Below are 26908 nucleotides of genomic sequence, written 5' to 3' on the forward strand. Positions count from 1 at the left end.
GGGAGGCCACAAAGGGGTGCGGGCTTCCCACGCGGGGCAGGAGGGGTGACCGCCCTCAACACCCTCTTCACATCCTCCATCCAGACAGTTCACATCCCCTACCTCAGCTCCGTAGGATTGGGGCTCTTGCTTTCCATAAGGTGCCTTTGTGAGAAGGACATAAAGGATCCCCCAACTCCAGGAGGTCAGAAGAGCCTCACACCAGGGTGCAAAATGTGGCATGGGCTAGCATCAGTGCCTGACACCCTGGGTTGAGCTCCCCTGGTGGACGGAAACCCTGCGAGGGCCTGTCTTCCCCTCACCCCTGCCTGTTCCTCAAAGCAGCAAGGCTGCGGACTCTCCACTTAGCATGGCTTTGGAATGTTAAAGCTTTCCTGTTTCACTGTAAGTAGCAAAGACTCCTCCCTCCTCAACACAGAAGCGTAAAGAAGATTCCATTGCTCTGAAATATCTTCTGGGAGGACTTGGCCCAGAACTCCAGGGTGGTTTCCTCAAGATCTGAGTGAAAGGAGAGAACGGATTGCCTGAGCAAACAGAACTGTGCCTGTTGCCTGCACCAGGGGGCCAAAGCAACAGTAGCTGAAGACCAGGCCTCCACCGACTCCCTCACCCTTGGAGCACAGGCACATCCAGGCAGGCCAGGGAGCACAGCTGGGTGATGGGCATGCTGCCCAGCAGGACTTTCTGTGGGGCCTCCTCATGGGGGCAGTAGGGAGTTTGGAGCAAAAGAAATGGCCTGCTTCGGGGTGCAGGTCCCCCTTACACCCAAGCTACTCACAGCTCGACATCCCACTGCTGGACAAACAGGCTCTGGAGTCCAAGTCCTAAGTTTGACCTGACAGCAGGGCCTTGGGCAAGTGGGCTGGCTCTGAGCTTTGATTTCCTCTGCTATGAGCTGGAGATAAGAAGGTGTGCTTGGCAGGTGGTGGGGTTTAAATATAAGGTAAGTTACATCCATGCCTTTGTGGAGGAGGGCACAGGGCGGCTGTTCACTGCAAAGCCACATGGAAGCTGGCACACTACCCAGATCACAGCAGCCGATGAGGCTGTTGGTGACAGTGTGACCAGCTTCCCGTGACACAGTAGATGGAGCTGCCTCTGTGCCCACGGGGGCTTCCCTGGGGGCTCTGATGGTAAAGAATCCTGCAATGCAGGAGACCTGGGTTTGATCCGTAGGTCGCAAAGATCCCACTGGAGTGGCTACCCGCTCCAGTATTCATGCCTGTGTAGCTCCTGCCTGCCCTGCCCATCCTGCCTGCACAGGGGCTGTGACCGGGGACAGAAGCCCGTCAGGGGACGGGGCTCCTCTGTCTGAGAAGTCTGGGGCACTGCCGCTGCTGATCTAGTCTAGCCCTTTCATTCTGCAGCGTGAGGAAACCAGCCCCAGAAAGGAGGCCAGGGAACATTCTCAACTTGCTCACCTGGCTCCAGCCGCCCTGGATCTTCCCCCCCCCAACCCCACCCCCGAGGGCTGCAGTCCTAGCACCCTTCCGCAGTGTTGGGGGCGTTAAGGGTGTATGTGTGAGGTAGAAGCTGGGAAGGTTTTGAGGCTGAGAGGTGGTGGTCACTGGTAGAAGGCGGGGGAAGGAGTCTACCTCGATGCCTTCATCCCACCTAGGTGAGCAGACCTGCAAGGAAGCCAGCATTCCTTGAGCAGTCTGCATTCCTTTAGGCAGAGCTTTAACTACCTGCTCCTATGAGTGGAGTTTTGCCCATTTCTCCCCAGGATTCTTAGAATCAGTTCATTCCTGAAATGAAAAGTCAGGCAGGTAAAATAAAACAAGCTTCTAAAGGCTTGCCCTAGCTCTGTAGCTGGAGGAGCATTCCTGCATCATCCTGCCTGGTAAATCTCTGGAGGAGACCGAGGCTGGGAGATGCCCGCAGCTTCCCTCCACTTTGATGCGCAGAGGCCTACCTAGCCCACACACAGCAGGAAAGCATTCTGAGAACAAACCTGGGGTTCCCAGATGCATCCAACAGGCACCGAGAAGGCTTGTTCTGAGTGGGTTTTCTAGGGCTGGAGTCAGAGCATCTCAGCCAGAGGTTCTGGATTCAGCTGACTTTATTGGACCCACACAGAGCTGTGGGTGACCTGTGGAGTGTGTGCAGCCGGGGGTAGGGACCGCAGAGAGGCTGTGCTGAGTGCCTTCTTGCCTAGCGTCCAGCAGCTTGGAGGATCTCCAGGGCCAAGGATGCCACTGCGCTGTTGGCTGATGACCTGTGAGAAAAACCAAAGTAAACATTAGGTATTTCCAGGGTTAAATGCCCCCATCTTCCAAAGGGGCTGGCCTCCTTTTCACCCAAGTACCTGATGGACCAGCTGCTTCCTTAAGCTGCCCTGAGCATCATTTTGAGAAGCACAGACAGAATCCCCAGGCTCTAGGAGTGGGAGGTGAGGACCCCAAAGCCCACAGTCCCACCATAGCAAGCCCCCTAAGCTACGCCTGAGCTCCTGGCCCTGCCACCACTTGGCGTCTGAGCTGCTTTGGACAGATGCACCAAAGCCGAGCTGCGAGGGCGAGTCAGGCAGACGGCAGCCAGAGCCTGTCAGCCCAGAGCCCACAAGGAGCCTGCCTGGCGCCAGCCTGCAGCTAACTTGTGCCAACCAGCAGAGATCCCAGACGCTCCATGGTGCCCCTTCCTGGCCAATCAGCCAGCAACTCTGGATTTCTCATTCTCATAGGTGCAGATGTGCAATTAAGACCTTAAAGCGGACTCTTTGTTACTGGAGCAGATTGTCTGAGACATACACTTGTGTCGCCAGAGGAGAGAATGGCATGTGGCAGAGCACCCTGAAGTGTAAAATTAGCTGGCGGCACACTCCCAACTACACGGTAGTAGAGCTGCTTCCTAGTAATGGGACTGGGGGCTGCAAAGAAGAGGTGGGGTGCAGGGGGATGGGGCCACGTATTCCTGCTCTGCACATCAGGGGTCTCTCTGGAACTCGTCCTGCTCCTGGCTCAGGCCAAGCTACTCTGGTGGAGCCATGAGCCCATCCCACCTGCCAGAGTGGCGCCGGCTGCCAGTGACCAGCCAGGGAGACAACCCGCCTGTCAGGGCCCCATCGGGGCTGAGGATGCTGCCATCCCTGGGGATGGACCCATCTGGCCCAGGAGCCACTGTCCACACCTTACACCACAGGGGCCCCCAGGCAAGAAGAGCCCCTCCCATCAAGGTCAGCCTGTCCTTCCCCTCAGCTCACAGAAAGCACAAGTAAGAGAGCTGGGGGAGGCCAGGAGATTGACCCTGACCCAGTCCAGGATTAATGCAGCAGTGCTGGTTGGAGCTGAGCCTTCTCCACAGAATCACTGTCTCCCCAGTACCTCAACCACATGCTTTCTTACAATAATACAATACTCAAAACACCAGGAAGCAGATTCCATAGAACCTAGTGAATTTGAAGACAAACCACCCGGAAATGCTTGGCACCACCTCATGTCTTGCACCCCTCAGCAGGTGGGGCCTGGGTGGAAGGGCGCAGTGGGCAGTGTCAGGTGGGAGGGTGATGGTCCCTGGTGTGTAGGGGAAACAAGGAGCAGAGGAAAAAGAAATGGGGGAGTGTTTGCCAAGCCTACTCACCCCCCGGCCGGGGCCAGCCCCTCCAGAGCCCGAAGGAGGCTCCCTGCGCTCTTGAGACTCTCCAGGTGCTTCTCGTTGGAGGTGATCTGCAAGGGAGGAGAGGAGAGCAGTCAGCTGACCCACGACCTGTTCGCTGGGCACCCTGAGTCTCAGGCTTCCCCTGTAACTGGGCAGTGAGCCCCGGGGTGCTGCTGACCACAGAGTTGGACAGGGGCCAGGTCAGGATGGGGTGCCTCCTGTCGGCCCCTTAGGAGGCTGTGTGTTCTGGGAGCCTGAACACTTCAGGGAAGGCAAATCATGGGGGAACAAACTTGCCAGCCGTTGGTTCTACAACCGTGCTGGCCCTTGCGTCCCAAGCCCAACACTACCTCTTTCCTACAGAAGGGTGACTCTGGGTTCCCGGCGATCTCAGGGGGCTGGGAGAAGGAAGCGGCACTAACAGCCACACCAGGGCAACACCCCTGCCCGGGTGCCCTGGCACGTGTGCCTTTGCCACCTTCCTGGAGAAACAGGAGACACACTCGGGCACCCTTGAGCCTGCAGCACCACGGGCAGAATCCTAAACCCTCAGGGCTGGAAGGGAATGAACCCTGGCTCTAGTATTAGACTTGTTTCTCTTGATTCATCATTCATCTATTTTTATCTGTTATTCTTCAAATATTTTCTAATAAACACTTGGGTGGCACTTCACATTTCAGCAGACTGCAGTTTCCTGTGCATTTTCTCACGCCTCCCTCAGTAGCCTCCCCTCACAAGGGAAGCGCGCACTGTGCTTTATGGATGAGCTAATGGAGGCTGGGTGAGATAAGGGGCCGCGACGGCAGCACAGGGAGCTGGACCGTCATCCCACCTGAGGCTGGAACCAGGCTGACCTCGGCTGCCCCCACTGTTCTTCTGCCTTCCTACCTGACCATAGCAACCAGGGCTGCAGTATCATCTCTCCACTTCTTAACCAATCACAGATGCAGACGGGAAGGTCACAGGGGTAATTAGACCTTCATGTGGCCTCTGAGTTGCATGTGAATGAGTCTGAGCCTCCGTGGAGATCCTGTCCCACTTCCTGAGTGTAGACACCAGCTGCCAGCGCAACTGCATCAGGTGTAATTTCTGCAAAGATTTGCATCTCAAAAGAGCTACGTGCAAATCCGTTCTGAAATTACACCCAGCTTGATGAGTTCAGAAGGCTACTGTGGTTCAGCAGTTCTGAAGAGAAGCAAGCACAAACTTAGCCAGAAAGGATCTTCAGCAAGGATCCCCATCTAATTTTTCTCAAAACTGTGCCTCGTACGGTTCAGGTGAGGTACATCTGAACCTGCTGCCCTGACTAACCCTGCCACACAGTCGTGTAAGAGGCTGAGCCCCACTCACAAAGAAATAGCAAGGGTACGTTTCCTCACGAGGCTACTTGGAAAGTGCAAATAGAAACCTACGGTGAAAACTATGTGATCGAAGGAAGAGACCAAAATAGCATCATGTGCAGCTGACATAAAGGCAAGCATAAATAAAGCCAAGAGAATTAAACTATGCAATCTGGCTGCTTACCTAAACTCTTACTAGCAACATCAACTGTTATCCCACCTATAAAGATGAGTTAATTAGAAAATAAAGTTTTTAATATCAATCAGAGGTTCTAATTCTGGTAAAGACAGAGAAAACACATGCCACTCTTCTTGTCCATTTAAAACCTGAAGAGAACACACAGAGCAGCTCTTTGAGATCGCAAGGAAGCTAACAGCACCAGCAGTCGGGAAGGACACTGAGGCCAAAGCACCATTGCTTCTTTCCCTCGGGTAGAGCCCGCCTTGAACTCAACACACCCAAACCCTGGAGGTGAGCACTGGGGCAGAGCAGAGGGCTCCAGGAGAAGCCAGGCTTCAGGAAGGGGAAAGGAAATGTCCCAAAGCTCCAAGAGTGCAGATGAAAGCCCCTTTCCTTTCCCTTGGTTCTCTTCCACCCCAGGCAGCAGGCAGTTCTGCGGTGGCAGCAACAGGAGCCATCAGCCAAAACTCCCCTCTCTGTTCTCCCAGTGTTTGGCCCAGACATGACAAGTGTGGAAGTGAGTAGTCAGTGGCCAGACAGAAAATGAAAGACCCAGGGAACCAGAAAGTGTTAGGGAGGTGACAAGGAAGAGCTCAAGAAAGCTAAAGCTCCAATACTTTGGCCACCTTATGCGGAGAGCTGACTTGTTGGACCCTGATGCTGGGAGAGATTCAGGGTAGGAGGAGAAGGGGGTGACAGGATGAGAGGGTTGGATGGCATCATCGACTCAATGGACATGAGTTGGTTAGGGTTAGAGGGTTAGGGTAAATAACAAAAATAACAAAAGTATTTCCAGTCACTTGGAAATTAAACAACACTCTCTTAAATAGTCCAAGGATCAAAGAGGACATCCCAAGGAAAATTAGAAAGTATCCTGAGCTGAAAGATGTCTATACAATATATCAAAGTCTGGGGGGGTGCAGCTAAAGTGGTGCTTAAAGAGAACTTTATGGTACTGAATACTTAACATAAAAAAAAAGGGAGGTCTCAAGTCAATAATCCAGGCATTCACGTTAAGAAACTAGAAAAAGAGCAAAACAAACCCAAAGACAGAAGGAAAAAAAGAGCAGAAATCAAGAGTAATGTCATAAATGTAGGCCCAAATATATCAACATCTATATTAAGTGTAATATATGAAGTGCTACAAATAAAAGACTAACATTTTTAGACTGGATATAACCAAAATAAAATGTGACCATGTGATGCATACCAACATACCTTAAATACAAAAGCAAAAAACAACTGAAATTTTAAGAATGAAAAAAGGTATGTCAGACAAATTGTAACCAAAGAAAGCTGGTGTAGTTATAATAATATCAAAGTCAGCTTTAAGCCAATAATTATAACTAAGAATAAAGAGAGACATATATTTATAAAAAGATCAACTAATCAGGAAGATATACCAAGTCTAAATTCTAAATGTACCTAATAACAGCCTCAAAATATGTTTAAAGAAATGACAGAACCAAAGTGAGAATTAGACAAACCCATAATTATGGTGGCATACTTTTCAATCTCTCCCAGTAACATGCACATGAAAATCAGAAGGGATATGGATGTTTTACACAACAAGATTAACAAACCTGACCTTATAGACATATAAAGAAAAAATCATTTAACAACTGCAGAATATACGTTTTTTTCAAATGTACATGTAGTCTTCAAAATATACTGTCATAATGCAAGTTCTGACAAATTTCAAAGGTATAACTAACAAAATATCAGGATCTGTATGTTAAAACCTACAAAATGCTGATAAAATTTTTTTTAATGAAATAAATGGATATATTTACTATGTTCATAAATTAGAAGACTCAATATAGTACATATATTGATTTCCCCAAAATACAGGTTTAATGCAATTCCTATCATAATCCTAGCAGGATTTTTTACAGACCCACACAAATAATATCAAAGTTTTGACAAGTGTACAAAGGTAAAGTGAATGGGGGAACATTTTTCAACAAATGATGCTGGAACAAATGGACACCTCTATGTAAAAACCTGACCCTAGGCACTTATCTTACATCTCAAATAAAATATCATTTTATTTGATATTTATTTATTTATTTATTTATTTATTTATTTATTTCACCACTTCCCTGGTGGTCCAGTGGTTAGGACTACAAGCTTTCACTGCTGAGGGTCTGGGTTCAACCCTTGGTTGGAGCTACAATTCCATAAGCTGTGTGGCATGGCCCAAGATAGAAATGATTCAAAATGGATCATGGATCTGAATGTAAAATGTAAAATAAACAAAGAAAAAAACTTCTTGAAAAAATACAGGAGAATACATATATGACCTTGGGTTTGCTGATGAGTTTTCAAATACAACACAAAATCACAATCCCGGAAAGAAAAACATTGACAAAGTGGACTTTTTCAGTGTTTACAAAACTTTGGTCTTTATATATCTACAATGGAATTTTATTTAGCCATAAAAAGAATGAAATAGTGCCATTTGCAGCAAAATGAATGGACCTAGAGATGGTCATACTAAGTGAGGTAAGCCAGACAGACAAAGATAATATCATATGATGTTTCTTATATGTAGAATCTTAAAAAAAAAGATACAAATGAAAGAAAACAAACTTACATGGTTAGCAAAGGGGGCAGGAGGGGTGGGGGTGGGATAAATTAGGAGTGTGGGATTCGCAGATACAAACTGGTATATAGAGAATGGATAACCAACTAGGTCCTATTGTATAGCACAGGGAACTATACTTAGTATCTTGAAATACACTATAATGGAAAAGAATAAATACAGATATATACACGTACAACTGAGTCACTTTGCTGTATATCTGAAACCAACACAATATGGTAAATCAAATACACTTTGATTTAAAAAAATAAACAAATTTAAAAAGCCTTTGCTCTCTCTAGGAGATTGGTACGAGAGCACACGTGCTGCGCTCTGCTCAGCTGCTCCCGTCGCGTCTGACTCTCTGCGACCCCATGGACCGTAGCCCACCAGGCCCCCCGTCCATGGGACTCTCCAGGCAAGGATACTGGAGTGGGCTGCCGTGCCCTCCTCCAGGGGATCTTCCCAAATCAGGGACTGAGCCCGGGGGTCCTGTGTCTCCTGCACGGCTGCCTTACTGATGAGCCAGTGGGGAGGCCCCTAAGACAACGCACAGACTAAGAGAAAGCAAAGTGAAAGTGAAGTCGCTCAGTCGTGTCCAACTCTCTGCAACCCCATGGACTGTAGCCCACCAGGCTTCTCCGTCCATGGGATTCTCCAGGCAAGAGTACTGGAGTTGGTTGCCATTTCCTTCTCCAGGGGATCTTCCCGACCCAGGGATCAGACCTGGGTGTCCCACATTGCAGGTAGACACTTTACCCTCTGAGCCACTAGGGAAGCCATAAGATTAGGAGAAAATATTTGCAAATTACATATCTGATAAAGGACTTTTATCCAGAACATGTAAAAGGAATTCTTAAAGTTCAAAAAGAGAACTTTATAAACGGGCAGAAAATCTGCATAGACACTCCATCACCGAGGGTATTACAGATGACAAATGGACATGTGAAATGATACCTGGTATCAGCTGTCACCAGGGAGATGCAAATTTAAACTGCAGTGTATACCACTACACACCTAAATTCATAAAAACTGACAGTGATCAATGCTAGTCGGGATGCAGAGTAACAAAAACTCTCATTCATGGCTGCACGATTGCAAAATGGTACAACCATCATGGAAGAGAGTTTGGTGATCTGCATAAAACTGAACACAGTTTTACTATACAATCCAGCAGTTGTACTCTTGGGTATTTACGCAAGAGAAATGAAAACCTGTGTGCAAAGTTTGTAGCAACTTTATTCAAAATCACTAAAAAGAAAAAGGAACTGAGATGTCTTTCAATAGAAAAATGGAAAAACAACTAGGAAAGCCTTCATGCCTTACTAGGTACACAGGTCTGACTGGATTTTCAGAATGAGATGCCAGTAAAGATGAGTCTGGATACTTTTTGAAAAGATAAGAATTTTAATTTGCCTTGCTAAATTATTTTGTCATATGATACCAATTTCCTATAATTAGTCAGTTCAGTTCAGTCGCTCAGTCATGTCCGACTCTTTGCGGCCCCATGAATCGCAGCACGCCAGGCTTCCCTGTCCATCACCAACTCCCGGAGTTTACTCAAACTCATGCCCATCGAGTCGGTGATGCCATCCAGCCATCTCATCCTCTGTCATCCCCTTCTCCTCCTGCCCCCAATCCCTCCCAGCATCAGGGTCTTTTCCAATGAGTCAACTCTTCTCATGAGGTGGCCAAAGTATTGGCATTTCAGCTTCAGCATCAGTCCTTCCAATGAACACCCAGGACTGATCTCCTTTAGGATGGACTGACTGGATCTCCTTGCAGTCCAAGGGACTCTCCAACACTATAGTTCAAAAGCATCAATTCTTTGGCACTCAGCTTTCTTCACAGTCCAACTCTCACATCCATACATGACCACTGGAGAAACGATAGCCCTGACTAGACAGACCTTTGTTGGCAATGTCTCTGCTTTTTAATATGCTGTCTAAGTTGGTCATAACTTCCTTCCAAGGAGCAAGCTTGGAATCTCATGGCTGCAATCACCATCTGCAGTGATTTTGGAGCCCCAAAAAATAAGTCTCTCACTCTTTCCATTGTTTGTCCACTATTTGCTATAAAGTGATGGGACCAGTACCATGATCTTGATTTTTTGAATGTTGAGTTTCAAGTCAGGTTTTTCACTCTCCTCTTTCACTTTCATCAAGAGGCTCTTTAGTTCTTCACTTTCTGCCATAAGGGTGGTGTCATCTGCATCTGAGGTTATTGATATTTCTTCTGGCAATCTTGATTCCAGCTTGTGCTTCTTCCAGCCCAGCGTTTATTGTGATCCACACAGTCAAAGGCTTTGGCATAGTCAGTAAAGCAGAAATAGATGTTTTTCTGGAACTCTCTTGCTTTTTCGATGATCCAGCAGATGTTGGCAATTTGATCTCTGGTTCCTCTGCCTTTTCTAAAACCACCTTGTACATCTGGAAGTTCACAGTTCACGTGTTGCTGAAGCCTGGCTTGGAGAATTTTGAGCATTACTTTACTAGTGTGTGAGATGAGTGTGATTGTGTGGTAGTTTGAGCATTCTTTGGGATTGCCTTTTTTCGGGACTGGAATGAAAACTGACCTTTTCCAGTCCTGTGGCCACTGCTGAGTTTTCCAAATTTGCTGGCATATTGAGTGCAGCACTTTCACAGCATCATCTTTCAAGATTTGAAAGAGCTCAACTGGAATTCCATCACCTCCACTAGCTTTGTTCGTAGTGATGCTTTCTAAGGCCCACTTGACTTCACATTCCAGGATGTCTGGCTCAAACTTATAATAAATGTTAGGATTTGAAGTGGCTTAGGAATGAGTGATTCCAAAGCTCCAGTGGTGCAATTGGTTAGCAAGCAGTACTTATATAGGAATGAGTGATTCCTTTCCCCCAGAGCTTGGTTTTCTCTTCGGCCACCACAGGTTATAAATGATGATGAGCTCTCAGGGATGCCCCATTACGACGGGCACCAACCTTCGTTTAAACATTCCGCTGCCTTTATCAGACAGTGTGGCCTTTAACCTTCTATGTTCTCAGTACTTAAACTTTGTTAAAAGTGAATCGTGGGTCTGCTTGGAGGTCATCCTACCTCGTTCTCTCCCGAGCCACCTTAGCCCACGTTCTGGGCACACTAAGACCCATACTCAGTGAGGCAGAGGGAAAAGTGACGCTTGTCCACGGAGATGCTGAATTCATGGCTGAGCAGCTGCTAGACAACTTCTCATGGGTCTGATCACTGTAGTCAAGAGCGAGCAATGCAGTGACTCTAAGAAAATCAGTACTGCAAGAGGACACTGCAAAGAGTGTCAACACAATACCTTCCTCCTGTAGTTAGTTATTTTCATTAGAAGTTGGTTAATGCCCATTAGCCAAGACAAGGAAACAATTTTATTTTGCAATGATGTTCTATAGCAGAGAGTAGATTTTATTTTGAAACGTCAAATGGCTGGTGTTCACTTCCTGCAAACAAAGGAGGCCTGCCTCACATTCCTCCTGCTGCTGAGATGTCTGACTGGTAACTGGACGGCTAAAATCAATCAGAGTGGAAGCATGAATGTACTAAATACGTGCAATTCACCTGACAGACAGGCATCCATTCAAAACATGGGATCTTAAAGGGAAAGATCATTAAAAAGTTGTGAATCTGAGTTTAGAATGAAGATCAACTTGGAAAGACAATTCCCCATGTCAGTTTAATTGAGAGTACATAAACAAGCAGATGATGGACTTTGGGTAAACACCCTACTTTATTCAACCTTCTGCTACAGTCCCTGGAACATGAGTTGTGTCAGAGAGCATTCAGGAATCACTTGGTGTAACCAAAACACCAAAAGGAGAGGCTTGTAGCCCACAGAATCATCCCTCATGTTCCCCACCAGGCTCACAAATTGTAAGGTAGGGGCTTTTTTTTTTTTTCCTTCTTTTCTTAGCACACCCACCCTCCAGGACAGTTTGTACCGGCTTCCTTCCTGGATTTCAGCTTCCCAAATGCAAACCAACACAAGAAGCCATCTCTGGCCCCGGGTAACGGCAGGAGCCTGAAGTGGCAACCTCCTCGGTGTGCGGGCAGCTGAGGGGACAGCGGCTCACCCGGGCCGAGTGGCCACCAGGTGACAAAGCCCGGCCTGCTGCCCACCTTCCTGAGCACAGTCCTTAAAACACGTGCAAGTCAGAACGCACTTCACCTGTATCTTGGTGATACAGCGTGAACTGACGCTCGTAGATCTGACTCACAGCATCGCCCTCATGCAGCTCGTAAAAGCTCGGGCGCAGCTTCCCTGCCTGGATGCGGTTTCAGGTGTGGAGCTCCGTGGCCGCAAGGGACGCAGGCATGGGCAGGCCGCGGGCCTCTGTTACCACTGGGAAATAAAACATGTCTGTCTCTCCACTGGGACTGAATGTGTGGGGCAAAGTGAAGCCAAGTTAACCTTATTTTCTTATTCATGAGTTCTTCTAGACAGGCCCGGGCAACCCAGACAGACTAGACGAAACCCAGCAGGCGGAGCCGACGAGCGCGTGGCCCAGGTGCTCCGCACACTGCACATGTGGGAGGGTTATTCTAGTTCCGTGGCCTTCAGATCTCACAGACACCAGTCTGAACAAGCAGGAAACTCTGACAACTGCACTTCAGAGGGTTTCAGTTTCAAAAACAAACCTCTCCATCGAGCCCCTTTATTTTGTACTTTTAACATATACTTTGTCTCCTCTTGGAGCACAAAGGTTTTTAGGTTACTTCAAAGCCATGTCTGTCTACCGCCTGCACATCAAGACATGCTATCCCCTGGCCTTCAGACACCAGGATGGAATCTGCGAGGAGCCCTGGTCAGTGTGGTGGGGTCTGGCAGTCCCTCCCAGCTTTCCACCTGCTGTTGCACACTCATTCTGGGTCGTTTCAGACGTTTCTTGAACTGCCCTGCACATCCACGTCTAAAGCAAGACTACGGGAAGACTCGCTGCTCTGTTCCTGGGCCCGTGTGCCCCGCGTCTTGCATAAGATGCTGAGCGCACCTGGAGCACAAGGGAGTGATTCTCACACGCGGCCTTCGGCTGCCTCGTGGCCTCTGCGTCTTTCTTGGAGTATGCTCAGAAATGTTACGTCAATTCCTCAATACAAGTAAGTGAGGCTCCTTCCGAGTGGGGCTAGTCATCAGGGGATGAGCTCAAGGAAGTCGAGACACTCCTCCTCTGAGATCTGTAGGCTCCCCAATCTGGCCTGACACCTCCATTCTCCCCTCCAGACTCCCGTCTGTACCTGTGGGCACCTGCTAAGCCCAGAGCCTGTGAAGATGGCAGGCTGAGGACTTGAATGTTTCTCTTTTTCACCACTTAAGACATGACTGTTTTCTAGAAGAAAATTATCTATACCTACCCCCTTTCGTTGTGGGCCAGCCAATTCTCTCAGCTCTCTCCAGGGCAGTAAAAATGCCCTTATTGCTGGGAAACTGGTCATAATTACATCAGTTTCTGGCCATTAAATCCAGTAAGTTGAAAATGTTGAATGCAATATAGCTGGTTTGGGAAAACTTTTAAACCCAATTCAACTAACTACAACAGCCTAGGTCCAAAATAAGTGAGGAAAAGTCCGTTTTAATTGGCAAATAGGCCGGATTGTGGACTTCTTGTGGGTAAAAGAATTAACTAAATAGGTTGGCCCAAAGAAAGTTCTGGTGAGACACAGGATCAGGACACCATTCTCCCCACACGAACCCAGGAGAACAAGTGTCAGAGGCGGTGGCGCTGGGGCATGGTAGGAGTCAGTTCCTCATGAGAGAAAACTCGCCAGGTAGGAACCGTCCTGTGACTGGTTATGAGGTGGGAGAACGAGGGTCATAAGAAGTGAGGAACCATTTGAGTAGACACTATTTGTACTTGACCCAAATGAATCTCAGCTGATCCTTAGGAATGCTCCATGGGGTCACACTGAGGGAGTCCATTTGATGGTGCAGTCCCTGAGTGTACGGTGTGGGGTGGTGTGTGTGTGTCTGTGTGTTAATGGGAGGGCTTTGAGGTGGGGAAGGAGTAGGCAGAAGTGACTTAATGAGTGCCTGTTTCCAGCCCTTTCTCTGAACCTCCTATTGGATGGCAGGAAAAATGGGAGGGGGGGGGCATGTTGCAAAGTGAATGACAGCAGATCAATAAGACTTAATAGGCCCCCCAATTTCCTTCTTCCCCCAATCCTCACTCCACCGTGTGAGGACCCAGTCAGCCCCTAAACTGCTCTGTTGCGATCCAGCCATCATAAATAAGAACAATCAGGAGAACGTGCACCCTGGAATGTTAGGTAAAAAAGCAGAGACTATAACAATGTGTGGAACGTGACTATGATTCTACAAAATGACCATGGGGGGGCCATGGTAAGCATGAAGTCTCCAGTGTTATAAACCTTAATCCCAAGGTCCTCGAGTCTGGTGAGAGGTGGGCAGAACAGAAAGCACAGTCTGACATGAGCTGAGCACATGTGGAGCCTCCTGCAGCAGAAAGGTCCGAGGAACATGAGCGTGATTCTGTGCTCAGGCGGACGGCGTGTCCTGAGCCCCTGCTACGTGCCAGGCCCTGGTGAGATTCTGGGGACACAGCTGGGTATGTGTCAAGGCAGAGCTGCCACCGTGAAGAACACAGCGAAACAGTAAACAGTCTCCTTCAAAAACTAAAGACCGAGTTACCATATGATCCTCCAATCCCACTCCTGGGCAGACATCCACCCCAGTGTTCACGGCAGCACCATTCACAACAGCCAAGACAGGGGAGCAACCTCAATTTCCATCAACAGACGAATGGACAAAGAAGATGTGGTAAACACAGTGGAATATTCGTCATAAAATGGGATGAGACAATGCTATCTGCAGCACCATGGATGGACCTGTAGCTGATCACACTAAGTGAAGTAAGCCAGACAAATATCATATGGGATCTCTTATATGTGGAGTCTAAAAAAATGATACAAATGAACTTACTTATAAAACAGAAATAGTCACAAGCATAGAAAACAAATTTATGGTTACCAAAGGGGAAAGTGCAGGAAGGGATTAATCGGGAATTTAACACAGAGAGAGACACATATAATGGATAATGGATAACACATATAATGTTACATATACTGGATAAACAACAAGGATCTACTGCATAGCACAGGGAACTATATTGAATACTGTGTAATAACCTATAATGGAAGAGAATTTGAAAAAGAATATGTATGTATGTATATATATGGGCTTTGCTGGTGGCTCAGACGGTAAAAAATCTGCCTGCAATGTGGAAGATCCAGGTTCAGTTCCTGGGTCAGGAAGATCCCCTGGAGAAGTATTCTTGCCTGGAGAATCCCATGGACAGAGAAGCCTGGCGGGCTCCAGTCCATGGGGTCGCAAAGAGTCGGACACAACTGAGCAACTAACACTTTCACTTTTCATATGTACATACACACATGTATAACTGAATCTCTTTTTGCTGTACGCCTGAAACACTGTAAATCAAATACACTTCAATTAAGCAAGCAGACAGGACACTCTGAGACAGTGGTGGGTGTCAAGGAGAATCAAGAAGGGGGAAGGGGAGAGGAGAAAGTGTGGCGGGGGGTGGCTGGGTGGGCGGGACACAGGAGATGATGCCTGAGGATGCAGCAGTAAGAAAGAACCAGACACAAGAATCTGGGGACTCGTTTTCTGCCAGTGGGCAAGACGACCAGTCACATGGGTCCCGAGGTGGGAAGGACCCTGGTGGGGACCTGGAGGCAGAAGAAGGAGGGACCTGCTAGAAACAGGGACCCTCTGGAAGCAGGGAGCTAGTGAGGAGGGGCTGCAGAAACGGTCCAGGTGAAGGTGGAGGGGACCAGCGACCCACAGACCCTTTTGAGGGGAATGAGAGGGAAGTCTGCACCCTGGACTTCATTCTATAGAAACAGAGCCCTTGAGATTCTATCAGAAATAAAGCAATTCATGACTTCCCTGGCGATTCAGATGGTAAAGAATCTGCCTGCAATGTGGGAGACCTGGGTTCAATCCCTGGGTTGGGAAGATCTCCTGGAGAAAGAAATGGCACCCTGCTCCAGTATTCTTGCCTGGTGAATCCCATGGACAGAGAAGCCAGGCAGGCTACAGTCATAAATAAATATTTAGAAAAAAGAACTCATTCTTGGGACTTCCTTGGTGGTCCACTGGTTAAGAATGCACCTGCCAATGCAGAGGACATGGGTTCGATCCCTGTTCCAGGAAGATCCCACATGCATCGAGGCAGCCAAGCCCGTGTACCACAACTGCTGAAGCCCATGTGCCCAAGAAACCACGCTCCACAACGAGAAGCGATCGCAATGAGACGCTCACGCAGCGCAACTAGAGAGTGACCCCCGCCGCTCGCTGCAACTAGAGAAAGGCCACACATAGCAACAAGGACCCAGCGCAGCCAAAAAATCATAAAAAGAAAATAATAACATTTTTTTAGAAAAGAAAGAAAGCAATTCAGAGACTTTTCCAAGAGGAGGAGGACAGGGCAGGTCTGGAGAGCTAGATATGAAAACGGGGAATATGGATTACTACACAGTAATCCTCAGAGCATTGAGGGGGATAAACTACTATCACTAGCCAGCTTGTAAACAGACTTAGTAGATGAGCGTTTCATTTTTTGGTAAGTGAGCACTTTTTAAACACAGGATGAAACTGTCACCTAAATGCGTGACGTCTTTGACCTTTTCCTAAAACACATGTCATAAACCGGGGAGGGCCAGTTGGTCACAGCTGGCTGTAAGTTCTGCTTACAGTTACAGGCTGTGCTGAGCGGGAACCCCTTGGCTCCCGGGAACCCACCGCATTCACAAGGATAAAAGGAGATTTAGGGGAGTCATGAGGTTGGGCCGAGTACCTTGTACCCCCAGGCCCTCAGGGCAGCCACGACTAACAGTTCCAGAGGCATCGAGTTGGGGTTTGTGTCGAGGTGGACAGAGGGCCTCAGGGCCCGAGGGACAAGGCAGCCGGCAAGGCAGGTGGGGGGTGCGCTCGGGGCCTGGGCAGAGCAGCAGCCGCGGGCAGCAAGAGTGCGGCCTCGGGGAGCACCCTGCTTTGCGGGGGACTCCGTCACCCCAGCAGCATCCTCGACAGGCGGCAGAACAAGGCAGATGCGGTCAGCCTGACTTGTGGAGACACCTGAGCTGAGGAAGAGTCCACTTCACATCCTCTCCTGCGTCCTTGTCCTCCGAACGTTCCCTTCTGCTCTGGGACTCTCTAAGGAAACAGCAGGGGCTGCTGGCACTTCCTCACATGGAGAAAACTGGGAGGAAAATGAAATGGGAAGGAAAATTACAGCACATTTGGCTGATATGATTAAAACCATCAGGCACCAATTAGTCCACATTTAGGCCAGACAGTGACTGGGGGACAGCTGAAAACTCCCCTGTGGCTGTTACGTTCACGGACGGCCGTGATCAAACAGTCCCTTTGGACGCATTTCACAAATGACCGCTCCGCTGAGATCTCACCCTCCCCTTGGGCAGGCCAGACCGCCGTGGTTCTCTGTGAGGCCTCCTGAGAAAGGCTGGCCCCACAAGTGGGGGGAGAGCTGGTGAAGTTCCTAGATTTCCACCTCAGAGAGACAGGTCAGCTGTTGGCTGAGCCCAAAGCATCCATTCTACACAGCACAGCGGTGATAGGAGGGAGGGTGTGTGCGCACGTGTGAGACAGTGTGCGTGTGTGTGGCGGTAGTGGGGGCTCCCAGGACAAGTCCACTGACCCGGACACTCCCCACTCTGGGCAACCCCATGGGAGCACACAGAGCCAGGCGGAGGTGGTACGTGCAGGAACAACTTCCAGGAGAAGCGTCCAACTTGCCTTGGGATAAAATTAACTGAAGCCAGGTCTCAGAGGCTTCCGGGGCAACATCAAAGAGCCGGGATGTTCTGCTACAAGAGGGTTTGGCAGGCTGACCTCTGGCCGGCGCCGCCCTCATCCTCGTGGGCCCCCCGGTGGAGGTGGGGGAGCTGGGGCTGGTGACAGGACAGGGTTGGGGTCCTGGACTCAAGGGAGGGGTGACCGCTCATCACGTGGCCTCCTTCTGGGCCACCCTGGGCACTTTCACAGGGACTCAGAGCCTGGGTCCCAGGGAGTCTCCAGTGGGGGGAGGTGGTCCAGAAAAGCCTCCGACTCTCCCACGCTTCTCTGTAGAGCAGACGGGGGACAGAGAGGGCCTGGCGGAGTCGGGTCCCCAAGCTCTGAGACCAAGAGACCCCTCCACCCTCAACTCAGGCGAGCGAACACGGGGCAGTTCTCAGGAGCAGGTGGTTGGACAAAGGCTGGACCTTTTTGTCCCCATCTTGCTTAAGGGAACTGAGGACAAGGTCACACCTCTCGGAAGCCAGAGCATCTCCCGAGAGAAACCCCTTCGGGGCTCTCAGATGAGGTGGGGATTTCATGACTTAAAGTGCTTTATGGACCCTGGTTCAGAGGGAGAAGTATCCTAAGGAGGTTTTTGCTGGGCAGAGGCAGGAAAATAAAGCAAGAAGGAGAAAGGGGAAACTTTCTGTGGAGAGGAGGAGAGTAGCTCCTGCCCCCGCTAACTGAAGCACTGCCCCCCTTTCCCCAAGTGCGCCCCTGTGCCCCTGGTCCCCAGGACCACTCTCTCCAGAGCCCGCTCTGCCAGAGACATGGCGCTGCCCACAGGAGGGTGGCGCTGCCTCGGCACCTTCTGAGAAGCGAGTGTGCCAGGTGTGTGAGGGAATGTGGGTGTTCATGTGGGGGGGGCGGGGCAATTAAGGTTTTAAACACTAACCTTCACTAGTGAGAACCTACGGTATACCACAGGGAACTCCACTCAATGCTCTGGTTGACCTAAACCCGAAGGAAACCCCCAAAAGAGGGGACACATGTATACTGATTCACTCTGTTTTACAGCAGAAAACAAAAGAATGTCACAACGCAACTATGCTCCAATAAAAATTAAAACTATAATAAAAGTTTTGTTTTTAAAAGACAAAACCAGATAAATTAATCTTAGATATGAGTCCCTTATCCTGAAATGGTGAACACAACAGATGGCAAAATGGCAGTAAGTCCATGTACTTAACACAGTCACTTCCGCATGACTTTTAGGTCCTAACTTGACAACAGTCGGTGTGAGAAGTCCTTCACCTGCATGACCATGACGGACCTCAGAGCAACAGGCGTCCTGTGGCGCCTCCCATTCCACAGAGGAGGAAACTGCCCATCCAAGAGGCCAGGTGGCTAGCCTCGGTCTACCTGACTCAGAGCCCCTGACTTCAACCATCAAGAGACACTGAGGGGAATGAAGGGACCAGGTCAGGGGTGTGAGCTGAGCTGTCTACAAGATCACCCAAGGCTGGAGGGCAGGAGTCACACTGCTGCCGCTGCGACTGACTCAAGAGCTCCCTGGCGCCGTCCATTCCTTCCCGTCAGTGTCTACGTGGGGGGTGATCTGTCCCCCAGAGGGCATCTGGCAACCTTGGGAGAAATTTTTGTTGTTGCCCGCGGGGGTGGGGGGATTGCTGGGCATCTGGTGGGTAGAGGCCAGAAAGCAGTGCACAGGACCGCCCTGCCATAAAGAATCATCTGACTCAAGTGTCAACAGCACTGGGGCTGAGAAACCCTGGCTTTTGGATCCTGGCTGAGGTAGATCATGCTGCCTTCTCATGCTATACTGGGATGCCTGAAGAAACTCAGGAGGTTACTGCACTTTTTTTAAAAACATACAAAACTGGTCCTGGACCAACCTTTGTTGTAGAACATGATGTCCTTCCTCTGCAGTACCTGGGTCTGTGGACATCACTGGGATGCATCCCACCCAGAATGCACTTGGGCTGCAGGCTCCTCCCTGCAAGGCTTCCTAACGCAGGGCAGTGCCAGCGGAGCATCCCCGAAGCCCCACATGCCACCATCCCTGGACGTGGCTCCAGGAAGCAAAGAGTTTGCCTGTAGCTGCTGCCAGTCCAGGAGCAAGACCTCGTATGCAGTTCACAGAGGCCAGCCCCTAAGCGGCTTTCTGGACCAATTGCTCACCAGTTACACTGACTCATCCACCTAGGGGAGAGGTGTTATATCCAGACCAGGCTGGCACTTGACTGTCACAGGTACTTCTTTTTTTCCCATAAGACCAACATGAGTGAGAATTTAAATTAAGCAAGCTTGATCACATTCCTCTGAAATTAGTTTTGTGTGATTTTTGGAAAAGTTTGAGATTCTGGGAAAAAATGCGAGATGGGCATGATGTTCTTATTCTGTATTAAGAGTATGATCATTTGATCATCATTCCAAGAAATGGATAAGTCCATCCTCCTCTATTAGCTTAACTAATAATTTCAATGCAAATCCATGAATAAAGACCATGGGCTGTAGGAATTTTACATGTCACTCAACATGTCGTTCTCCAGAAAATCCTAGGAACTGATGGTCCTCTGCAAATGCGGTCTTTTAATATCCAGATGAGACAGCTTTAGGAGAATGTAAGCCCCCTTACTTTAGGGCTATTATGAAGCCACAACCCGTTTCACTCCATGACAAAAATGGCACCATGATCCATTGTTACCTTGATGAGATGCTCTGGTTCATGATCATGAAACATGAGTTAAGATGATGGGGATTCTGGGACTGTTTCAAGGAAATGCAACTTTCTGACAAATGCCTTCACAGAATACCTACATACTGGATCTTCATAGGATTCCTTTAAATAGTACAATCTCCTTGCCTCTTAAAGTTATTCAGATGGGAAGCGTTAGATGTTACAGTTTCCTGTAACATTAAATGACTTAATAAATAGAAGTGTGGAGTCAAGTTCTTCAACATAACTGTAGTTGAAAGGGTGTCAGAGAAATTCCTTGACCTTTCAGGGGCCCATCTTTTTTCTAACCTCACTACTGTGTGATGACACTACCTCTAGTTTGAACTGTTATGTGTGAAAACTACAGACTTTTCTGAACTCGTGGGAATATACATATACATTAGAATAAACACACATAAATGCATCACTGTAAGCAGCCCAGGATAATCAGAGATCAGGTTCTTAGCAAACGCAGAAGCCAGAAGGTCATTTAGATAAAAACTCATCTGTAATACACAAAAAACTACCTCCTCAAAGAGGTGTGTGTGTGGGGGGGGGGGGGGGGGGGTGTCAGAGAAAGAGGTGAGGATGAGGCAGTCAGATGGGGAGGATACAAACCCCAACCAGGAGAGGGTCTGAGGGCCAAGGCTGGACATTCAGGTGAGGTACTCACTGTCCTCATCACATTGCACCCAGCCGAGGGCCCATGACCTTGGAGCAAGCCCATGAGGGCTCCCAACCCAACCTGTCCACTCCTCTTCCCACTGAACCCAAAGAATTGCTCCACACTTGTGTGAGCTCTTGAGTCCTGGGAGTCAGAAGTGCAAATACAGATCTTGAGCCCTTTCCCTTCCCTCCATCATCTCTTTTCTAGCTTTTGTTGTTTGTCTCTGAGTATACAGAGGTGGAGGAATCAATGCTCTGAAGCTGGTCATGGCAGGAGTGAACACATACGGTGCATTTACTCCATGCTCAGTACTGCTGTTCTCAGAGCTTAGAAACAAATTAGCTCATTCTATGAATGAAAGGCTATTCAAGTTCCCATTTAATACACGAAGAGATTATGGCACATAAAGTTTATATTTCTGAGGAAGTCATTATAAACCTTAGAAAACTGAAATTTAAGTCCATAAAAATGACAAAAATCTGAGAATAGAGTGTATTTTTGTCTCCTATTTACTCATTTTATATTATTAAAACAACAGCAAAAATTATTGTAATAATTCTTAGTTTGTAGAATAACCATCTTTCTAATTTTTTTTAACATCTATGGTTAGCCACACGCAAGTTTTACCTAATTGATATAGGACTTTTACACATTTTTTTTTCAAGCTTTTTTCTACATCTTTTTTCTCTATCACTTTCATTCTGTCTGCACATATTAATTTTTAACAGCTTTACTGAGGCTTGATTGACATGATAAACCACACAGACAGAAGCGGTACAATGCTAAACTGTACATATATATGTGAAAGTGAAAGTGCTAGTTGCTCCGTTATATCTGACTCTTTGTGACCCCACAGACTGTAGCCTGCCAGGTCCTCTGTCCATGGGATTCTCCAGGCAAGAACACTGGAGTGGGTTGCCATGCTCTCCTCCAGGGGATCTTCCCAATCTAGGGATCAAACTCGCATTGGCAGGTGGATTCTTTATGGGAAGCTTGTAATAGCTCTGTGTGGAAATGCCTGAGACATCTGTGCCCTGCACTGCCCACTAAACTGGCTCGGAGGCCCATACCCATATCCCAGTGGGCCGAAATAGGGTGAGTAGGTCAACCCATGACCCTCAAGAGAAAGACACGGGCCCACGGCACAGCATGTGGTGCTCGGTGAATGCCCTGCAAGAAGAACTTATCTACTACTTCCTATGAAGGCTGCTAGGACAGTGATGTGACAGAGCAGAGTGCCTGCCCTGTATCTGCTATCTGGCCTTTGGGGTCATGAGGTTGGTGACTCCCCTCCCTTCACCTCCTGCCAGGGCAGAGACAATCTACAGGCTGCAAAGGACAATTTAATAGCACTTTGTCTGGGGTGACAATAAAGCAGGGGCATGGCTTCTGCCTTTGAAAAGCATTTGTCTTCTTTGACCTGATATTTAGGCGATTTTGAAGCAAACCATTAAGTACACAGAAACAAAACATGAGATCAAAAGATCAAACTTAAAAAGAATGCCTACAAGATCAAAGCCTCCTGTTCATCTTCTCTTGCTGCAGGAGTGTCTAGTGGAGGGAAAAGATATTTCTTTGGAGAAATACTCTTTTCAAAGAAAGATTAGAAACCGGCTTTAAGGGGATGGCCAAGGGGCGGAGAGAGGAAGGGTGGGGAAGAAGCAAGAATGGCATTGAGAGCAAAGCTTCCGGCTACTAGTTTGGACAAGTTGGCGCATCCATCAGATGTTGAAAAGCTCCAGAGAGAACAACTCAGTGCTGGCAAACCTGTTCTGAACTGTTTGTAACACTGGCGGTGTCCGTGGAGATGCCATCTGCCCAGGAAGCAAGAGGCTCTGCTGTGTCCTCGGACCAAGACTGACCCAGTTGCTCAACCACCAGCCTACCAGCAGAGCAAGTGGGTAGCCAGCTGTCCTTGCTGGCTGGGGGCTTTGCCACGACTGTATTCAGGAAGCAACACCAATGCAGGAAGGACAGAACCAGCCCCTTTCCCAGCCACTGAGTCCAGGATTCCACAATGAGAGAACATGTAATGAGGGCCCGGCTTAGCATCTGGGGGAGAAGGTGAGACAGAAAAGCTATCTGTGAAGAGCAGACCCTCCCCCAGTGGCTGCCCACACTGTGTGGGCTCCAGCTCACTGACTAGCAGCATCCTCTCATATTCCTACAGATGTCTGGTGATGATAAACGTGGAGCAGGCTTGGAATGCTTAACCAACCCCAAGAGGACCCAAGAAGCCCTTCCTACAACTCCAGGGAATCCCTGTGTTCCAATGACCTGACCAGTGAGCCAGCCCTTCACTTCAGGTTCTCATCTGTATTATCCACCTGGCCCGAGGCAAGGCTCAAAGCTTTGGACTTTTCCCTTGCTTCTGTGGACCAGCCCAGGTCAAAGCCCCATCATCCCCTGCACCTTCCCTTGGCTGACAGGGGAGATTAGGGGGCAGAGAAAGAATAAAGGCTTGACAACTCCTGAAGCTCAGTTCCATAAAAATAAATGACCCAATCAAAAAATGGGCCAAAGAACTAAACAGACATTTCTCCAAAGAAGACATACAGATGGCTAACAGACACATGAAAAGATGCTCAACATCACTCATTATCAGAGAAATGCAAATCAAAACCACAATGAGGTACCATTACACCAGCCAGTCAGGATGGCTGCTATCCAAAAGTCTACAGGCAATAAATGCTGGAGAGGGTGTGGAGAAAAGAGAACCCTCTTACACTGTTGGTGGGAATGCAAACTAGTACAGCCGCTATGGAGAACAGTGTGGAGATTCCTTAAAAAGCTGGAAATAGAACTGCCATATGACCCAGCAATCCCACTTCTGGGCATACACACTGAGGAAACCAGATCTGAAAGAGATATGTGCACCCCAGTGTTCATCGCAGCACTGTTTATAATAGCCAGGACATGGAAGCAACCTAGATGCCCATCAGCAGACGAATGGATGAGGAAGCTGTGGTACATATACACCATGGAATATTACTCAGCCGTTAAAAAGAATTCATTTGAATCAGTTCTAATGAGATGGATGAAACTGGAGCCCATTATACAGAGCGAAGTAAGCCAGAAAGATAAAGACCATTACAGTATACTAACACATATATATGGAATTTAGAAAGATGGTAATGATAACCCTATATGCAAAACAGAAAAAGAGACACAGATGTACAAAACAGACTTTTGGACTCTGTGGGAGAAGGTGAGGGTGGGATGTTTCGAAAGAACAGCATGTATATTATCTATGGTGAAACAGATCACCAGCCCAGGTTGGATGCATGAGACAAGTGCTCGGGCCTGGTGCACTGGGAAGATCCAGAGGAACTGGGTGGAGAGGGAGGTGGGAGGGGGGATTGGGATGGGGAATACATGTAACTCCATGGCTAATTCATGTCAATGTATGACAAAACCCACTGAAATGTTGTGAAGTAATTAGCCTCCAACTAATAAAAATAAATGGAAAAAAAAAAAAAAAAAAGAATAAAGGCTTGAGACAAACTCCCTGGAAGGTCAGAGCTGAAGAGCACTTTGTCCTCATTTTTTATCCAATCTTGACACAAATTTGACTACATAAAATCAAATTCTGCATGGAAGCCACTGATATGAACAGAATCAAAAGGTAAAAACTGATAAACTGGGAGAATAGTTGCGACACCTTTCACGAAGGGCTCCCTTCCCTAATAAAGAGCTCCAAGAAATCAGTAAAAATAGGGTTAACTTCTAAAGAACAGGCAAAACATATGAAAACATAGGTCACAAGAAAGCAAACTTACATGGCTTTTAGACAGGAAGCTGTGCTTATTCTCTCTTACAGGAAGCAGAATACAAATGAAAACTATGGCAAAATATTGTTTCCACCCCCTCTGGCAAAGAAGAAACAACCGAGGAGGGGGGCAGGAAAGAAAGGCGGGGTGTGTGGAGTCAGCTGCTATTTGTGTAGAAGGCGCAGAAGGGGGACAGCCAACACGTTCCTCCACAGGGACCGCTGCAGGGATGGCCAGAACAGTGACTGCGCTGGCTGCCCCCAGAGCGGAGAGTTCGGAGACTGGAAAACAGGCCTGCAAGAGAATGTTCACTCCGTATTCATCAACTGAAATTTGAACCTGAAATGGCCTCAAAGCTGAACTCGTTTTGCCAATAACTAGGGAAAGAAGGGCTTTTCTGAGACCTTGTTTTGATGGATGGACTGACATGCCACACTGAACCGGATACTGTCTTCAGAGATAGGTGTGGAACAATTTCCTTTAGAAAGATAACAGATCGGTGCATCTGTGAAGGTCTTTCATACGCTATCTTCTTGAATCCTTGAATAACCCTCTGAGGTGGGCACTGTTTTCATCTTGGCTTTTTGGAGGCAGTGAGTGCAGCTCAGAGAGGGAAGTCCCCGAGCCTGGATGTGGCCGGAAATTCACATGCTAGCCCCAGGGAAGTTGCATTTCTACATGTGAGCCTGCCCTAAGTTGAGGGGGAAGCGGACGGGACAGTGAGCAGGGGCAGCTGGCAGGCTGAGCTGTGATGAGCAGTGGAGGGTCCCACTCGGGTGTAGCTCCAAGGCCTGTCCAGACCTTCAGGAGAGGAGGCAGGCCCTCGGCAGCACCTGAGGCTGTGGCCTCAGCCACAGTTAAGGAGGCAGGGCAGCTGGGGCCAGGTCAAGAGCGGTGGTCCCGAGTGTCCACTCACAGCAGGGCAGGAGCGCAGGTGTGGGGCATGGCTTCCCGCCCAAACCACAGGGCAGGGCATCTTCCTTCTACTCCACGCGGAGGCCCTCTCACCCTCGGGGCCACTGTCTCTCTCCACACCAGCTCTCCCCGCCTCGTTCCTTCGGCCCCCTCTGAAGACCTTCACTCTGGGAGGGTCAGGTATCCGGGAGGCAGAGTCCACACTGCTCCCCAGGGACGTTCAGCATCTTTATCCAGCTGCGTCTCTCTAGCGCCCAAGACGGCAAGGCCTGGACTGTATGTCTCGGGAAGGGTGCAGCGATCCCGTCCTGTTAACGCCCCTATTCACCGCTGGTGCAAACTGCCCACAGAAGCTGGCAGAGGCCGAGGTACAAGGGCTCCCTGAACATCCGAGGAGCTCACAGTGGAGCCTGGTCAGCATCTCCAGGGGACACCAAAAGGTCAGGGTGAGGGCTGCACCCGAGGGGAGTGAGGAGGGTCACTGCCCCGGCAAGGCCAGGGGCGGAGAAAGGCTAAGGAAAGGAGTTAGGGACCATCAGGTAGGAAGCAATGGTTCCCGTTTCACTTGGTGGAAGGAAGCAAAGGGGGACTAAATGGTGAAGAGAGGGCTACGATTTCCCGCTGGCTCGAGAATCAAAACGATGTGAAGAGAAAAGACGACATGGCCTCCTCCACTCTCTGCCCCTGAGGTGTGACTTTGGCTGTGTGTATGATGCTTATCTTCCTACTGATTTTTCTCCATCCAAAATTCAGAAACAAGTAAGATCAGCTGGGGTCCCTGTGGGGTGACAGGTGCTTGTGCAATTTCACTCTGCAGAGAACACGGCACAGAGCTGTGGCTGGTGGGGGGCACATTTCAGACTCTCCGTTCACCCCTCAGATGCCAGAGCTCTCTGGGGGTCTGAGCATCTCCAGATAGAGAGCTGGTCTTCTGACTAGAGATCTGGGTCTCATGAAATCAGAGTTTTTCTCTTAACCAAATCATCCCAGGAAGAGCCTCAAACCTTTGTAGGATGATACTGACATTTGCTGGAGTCCAAATATATGAACAAGGAGAGTCATCAGCAAAGTCCTGCACTGGAGCCAAAGTCGTGTTTGCTCATAAAGTTTGGTCCAGTGAATCTTGTTATTTATTAGGGCTACATGTGGGGACACTTGAGGGCAGAGAGTACGAGCCTTGTTTTCTTAAACTGAACTGGACCTTCTTTTGGCTCTTGGTCCCATAAGCCGGTGTAACACAAGGTGACTGAGGTGAGGGTCCTATGCCTTCAGGGTGCTTGAGTCTGAGGTGGGTGCGGAAAGACCCATAGGAACACAGCGAGTTCCTCGACAAAGAT

At 48.7% G+C, this 26908-nt stretch overlaps 1 protein-coding gene and 1 long non-coding RNA gene across 5 annotated transcripts in view; one reads left to right on the forward strand and one right to left on the reverse strand.

Annotated features, from left to right (window-relative positions):
- Positions 1 to 2044: 2044 nt before the first annotated feature.
- The window catches only part of ULK4 (unc-51 like kinase 4), a 487767-nt gene continuing 462903 nt past the window's right edge, over positions 2045 to 26908 (reverse strand). For all 4 annotated transcript variants that reach the window (XM_070455485.1, XM_070455483.1, XM_070455484.1 and 1 more), the window contains 2 exons: positions 3580 to 3665; positions 2045 to 2218 (listed from right to left, as the gene is read on the reverse strand). In XM_070455485.1, the coding sequence (XP_070311586.1) occupies positions 2155 to 2218; positions 3580 to 3665 (150 nt within the window). In that variant the 3' untranslated portion in view covers positions 2045 to 2154. The remainder of the gene's footprint in view (positions 2219 to 3579; positions 3666 to 26908) is intronic.
- On the forward strand, positions 12171 to 20471 carry LOC139031211 (uncharacterized). Its single transcript, XR_011483616.1, has 2 exons — positions 12171 to 12801; positions 18758 to 20471. It is a non-coding gene; the product is annotated as an uncharacterized lncRNA (long non-coding RNA).

Source organism: Odocoileus virginianus, chromosome 26 (genome assembly GCF_023699985.2).
Source record: "Odocoileus virginianus isolate 20LAN1187 ecotype Illinois chromosome 26, Ovbor_1.2, whole genome shotgun sequence".
Taxonomy (NCBI): domain Eukaryota; kingdom Metazoa; phylum Chordata; class Mammalia; order Artiodactyla; family Cervidae; genus Odocoileus; species Odocoileus virginianus.